Below are 5,000 nucleotides of genomic sequence, written 5' to 3' on the forward strand. Positions count from 1 at the left end.
TTTATCCATTGTTCCTACATTAATCTGATCAGGTGATTCCTTTATCCGGTGTTCCTACATTGATCCGATCAGGTGATTCCTTTATCCATTGTTCCTACATTAATCTGATCAGGTGATTCCTTTATCCGGTGTTCCTACATTAATCTGATCAGGTGATTCCTTTATCCGGTTTCTACATTAATTTGATCAGGTGATTCCTTTATCCGGTGTTTCTACATTAATCTGAGTCAGGTGATTCCTTTATCTGGTGTTCCTACATTGATCCGATCAGGTGATTCCTTTATCCGGTGTTGCTACATTGATCCGATCAGGTGATTCCTTTATCCGGTGTTCCTACATTAATCTGATCAGGTGATTCCTTTATCCGGTTTCTACATTAATTTGATCAGGTGATTCCTTTATCCGGTGTTTCTACATTAATCTGAGTCAGGTGATTCCTTTATCCGGTGTTCCTACATTGATCCGATCAGGTGATTCCTTTATCCATTGTTCCTACATTGATCCGATCAGGTGATTCCTTTATCCGGTGTTCCTACATTGATCCGATCAGGTGATTCCTTTATCCATTGTTCCTACATTGATCCGATCAGGTGATTCCTTTATCCGGTGTTCCTACATTGATCCGATCAGGTGATTCCTTTATCTGGTGTTCCTACATTGATCCGATCAGGTGATTCCTTTATCCGGTGTTCCTACATTGATCCGATCAGGTGATTCCTTTATCCGGTTTCTACATTAATTTGATCAGGTGATTCCTTTATCCGGTTTCTACATTAATTTGATCAGGTGATTCCTTTATCCGGTGTTCCTACATTGATCCGATCAGGTGATTCCTTTATCCGGTGTTCCTACATTGATCCAATCAGGTGATTCCTTTATCCGGTGTTCCTACATTGATCCAATAAGGAGATTCCTTTATCTGGTGTTCCTACATTGATCCGATCAGGTGATTCCTTTATCCGGTTTCTACATTAATCTGATCAGGTGATTCCTTTATCCGGTGTTCCTACATTGATCCGATCAGGTGATTCCTTTATCCGGTGTTCCTACATTGATCCGATCAGGTGATTCCTTTATCCGGTGTTGCTACATTGATCCGATCAGGTGATTCCTTTATCCGGTGTTGCTACATTGATCCGATCAGGTGATTCCTTTATCCGGTGTTGCTACATTGATCCGATCAGGTGATTCCTTTATCCGGTGTTTCTACATTGATCCGATCAGGTGATTCCTTTATCCGGTGTTCCTACATTGATCCGATCAGGTGATTCCTTTATCCGGTGTTGCTACATTGATCCGATCAGGTGATTCCTTTATCCGGTGTTGCTACATTGATCCGATCAGGTGATTCCTTTATCCGGTGTTGCTACATTGATCCGATCAGGTGATTCCTTTATCCGGTGTTCCTACATTGATCCGATCAGGTGATTCCTTTATCCGGTGTTCCTACATTGATCCGATCAGGTGATTCCTTTATCCGGTGTTCCTACATTGATCCGATCAGGTGATTCCTTTATCCGGTGTTCCTACATTGATCCGATCAGGTGATTCCTTTATCCGGTGTTCCTACATTGATCCGATCAGGTGATTCCTTTATCCGGTGTTCCTACATTGATCCGATCAGGTGATTCCTTTATCCGGTGTTCCTACATTGATCCGATCAGGTGATTCCTTTATCCGGTGTTGCTACATTGATCCGATCAGGTGATTCCTTTATCCGGTGTTCCTACATTGATCCGATCAGGTGGTTCCGGGGAACAGCGTCCAGATCCTGGACGGTGGGAGGACCCTGCTGCTGCTGAAGGCAGCGCCCGCGGACGCAGGCAGCTACAGCTGTAAAGCCATCAACATCGCCGGCAGCACAGACAAGGACTTCTTCCTCGATGTCCTGGGTCAGTCTGCATGTCCCAAACCATCCTCCTCCTCAATGCATTGAGAAAGCATAACATTCATAACATTAGAGTATAGATGATGAGTCTATGAATGGGTGCATGTTCACCATAGTACTTTCGGAGATAAATAAATAAAGTTTAAAAATTTATAAACTTAATACGATTAATTTTCTTGTATTATTTAAGTACGGAGTCGGTTCAAGACGCTCACTTTATCCACGTAGGCTTCTTAAACAATGTTGTGACCATTTCAACATGATGTGTGCCACTCCTCCCAGTCCCTCCCAGTATCATAGGGACAGCTTCTCCAAAGGATCTCTCTAGTGTTCTCAACCAAGAGGTCAGTTTGGAGTGCAAGGTCAAAGGTCAGCCCTTCCCCACCGTCCAGTGGTACAAAGACCGAAAGTGAGTTTCATGGTGAAAACATATCTCTGTGATGATTTATCTCTAAACATTACTCTAAGGGTTAGGGACACGACTCCACCACTTGCACCTTGTCACAATTCATAAATAACTTCTCTTTTGCATTAAAGTGATTTGTCACACATCGGTGTGTCCCCCTGTAGATATAGATAGACAGTAGATATAGATATACAGTAGATATATATATATATAGATATACAGTAGATATAGATATACTGTAGATATAGATATACAGTAGACATAGATATACTGTAGATATTGATATTGTTACAGATATGGATATACACTAGATATAGATATACAGTATATATATATATATATATATATATATATATATATGTATATATGTATATATATATATATATATATATATATATATGTATATATATATATATATATATATATATGTATATATGTATATATATATGCATATATGTATATATGTATATATATATGTATATAGATATACAGTAGATCTAGATGTAGATATAGATATATACAGTAGATATATATATATATATATATAGAAATACAGTAGATATAGATATACAGTAGATATATGTATATTAGAGCTGTCAGTTAAACGCGTTATTAACGGCGTTAACGCAAACCAATTTTAACGGCGTTAAAAAAATTATCGCACGATTAACGCCATTGTTTTATTTAAAAAAAAAATATATATATATATTTTTTTTCTTTTCTTTGGCTCAAAACATAGAAGCAGTAGCCTGACTGCTATGTTCAAATGACATTTGTTCAAAGCAGTCGTTTAATTGCACTATAGGCTCTTTTTTTGTATCGTCCTGTTTTGATCAGTATATGCCAATGTTGTTATCAATAAAAAATCATTTGCACAAGGCAAGCCGATGCACTTCACCATGTTGATAAGAGAATTAAAATGAGAAGAATTATGGGACAAAAAAATCAAGGGATATTTAGCATAGAAAAAGAATTTGCGATTAAATGCGATTAATCGTGAGTTAACTATGACATTAATGCGATTAATCACGATTAAATATTTTAATCGCTTGACAGCTCTAATATATAGATGTACAGTAGATATATATATATATAGATAAACAGTATATCTATATAGATGTACAGTAGATCTAGATGTAGATATCCATCGCTGTGGCTGTGACCCCCAGGCCGGTGTTCCTGGGGGACCCTAACCTGGAGGTCACCGACCGAGGTCAGCTGCTGAGGATCCGTAGCTCCCGTCTGGGCGACGCTGCCCGCTACCAGTGCAGCGCCAGCAACGCCGCCGGGAGGCTGCTCAAGGACTTCAACCTCAGCGTCTACGGTGAGCCCCCCCCCCCCAGCGTCTACGGTGAGACCCCCCCCCCAGCGTCTACGGTGAGCCCCCCCTTAGTGAGACCCCCCTTAGTGAGCCCCCCCTTAGTGAGCCCCCCCTTAGCGTGCCCCCCCTTAGTGAGCCCCCCAGCCTCTACGGTGAGCCCCCCAGCCTCTACGGTGAGCCCCCCCCAGTAGGATGGTGGTGGTGGATTGTCTCAAGGCTCAGAGGTCCAGACGCTGAGTGAACCTCCCCAGTGGTGATGGCTCGGCCTCATGGCTCCTTCCTGTTCAGTAGTTCTGCTTTATCCAAAGCCACTTACCGATATGCCCGTGAACAATTAAAGTGTTGAATCCATAGTGGCTGCACTGCACCGTTCTTATGGCTGAGTTTAAACACCGCCCCCCGGAGTGCAGAGTGTCTCCAGTGACCCCCCCAGCGTGAGGGTAGTGTTCCTACGGCGTTGGGGGCAGCGAGTCCATTGAACGGAGCAAAGCAAGAGCCCACATTGGGGATTAGGTGTAGTCTAACTCAACCAAAGAACCGTCAGCCCGTCCCCTCCTTCCTGAGGGGCCCCTCACTGCCCCCCCATCCTCACGGGTCTCCCCCCCCCCCAGTGCCCCCGTCCATCAGGGGGGGCAACGTGACCTCGGCGGTGGTGGCCGTCCTGGACTCGGCGGTGAGCCTGGAGTGCGAGGCCCGCGGCGTGCCGCAGCCCGCCGTCACCTGGTACCGCGGCGGCCAGGTGCTGCTGTCCAGCCGCCAGGCGCAGTACGGGGAGCGAGGCCGCTTCCTGGAGATCCCCCGCGCCCAGGCCCGGGACGCCGGCAGCTACGCCTGCAGGGTGACCAGCGTGGCGGGGGCGGCCGAGAAGGGCTACGAGCTGGACGTCTACCGTGAGGCAACACCTCCAGACCTATGTTGATGTATATGGATCTAGGTATAGATATCTATAGATATATGGATCTATGTATAGATATCTATGTAAAGATATATGGATCTATGTATAGATATCTATGTATAGATAGATGGATCTATGTATAGATATATGGATCTATGTATAGATATCTATGTATAGATATATGGATCTATGTATAGATATATGGATCTATGTATAGATATATGGATCTATGTATAGATATCTATGTATCGATATATGGATCTATGTATAGATATCTATGTAAAGATATATGGATCTATGTATAGATATCTATGTATAGATATATGGATCTATGTATAGATATATGGATCTATGTATAGATATCTATGTATAGATATATGGATCTATGTATAGATATATGGATCTATGTATAGATATATGGATCTATGTATAGATATCTATGTATAGATATATGGATCTATGTATAGATATATGGATCTATGTATAGATA

The 5,000-nt window shown here is 42.6% G+C and overlaps 1 protein-coding gene across 1 annotated transcript in view; it reads left to right on the forward strand.

Moving 5' to 3' along the window:
* hmcn1 (hemicentin 1) overlaps positions 1–5,000 on the forward strand; it is a 102,954-nt gene that overhangs the window by 43,728 nt on the left and 54,226 nt on the right. The window contains exons 28-31 of the mRNA XM_056603397.1: positions 1,745–1,892; positions 2,171–2,297; positions 3,464–3,618; positions 4,227–4,505. Coding sequence (XP_056459372.1) covers positions 1,745–1,892; positions 2,171–2,297; positions 3,464–3,618; positions 4,227–4,505 — 709 coding nt within the window. The remainder of the gene's footprint in view (positions 1–1,744; positions 1,893–2,170; positions 2,298–3,463; positions 3,619–4,226; positions 4,506–5,000) is intronic.

This window comes from Gadus chalcogrammus, chromosome 12 (genome assembly GCF_026213295.1).
Source record: "Gadus chalcogrammus isolate NIFS_2021 chromosome 12, NIFS_Gcha_1.0, whole genome shotgun sequence".
NCBI classification, from domain to species: Eukaryota; Metazoa; Chordata; class Actinopteri; order Gadiformes; family Gadidae; genus Gadus; species Gadus chalcogrammus.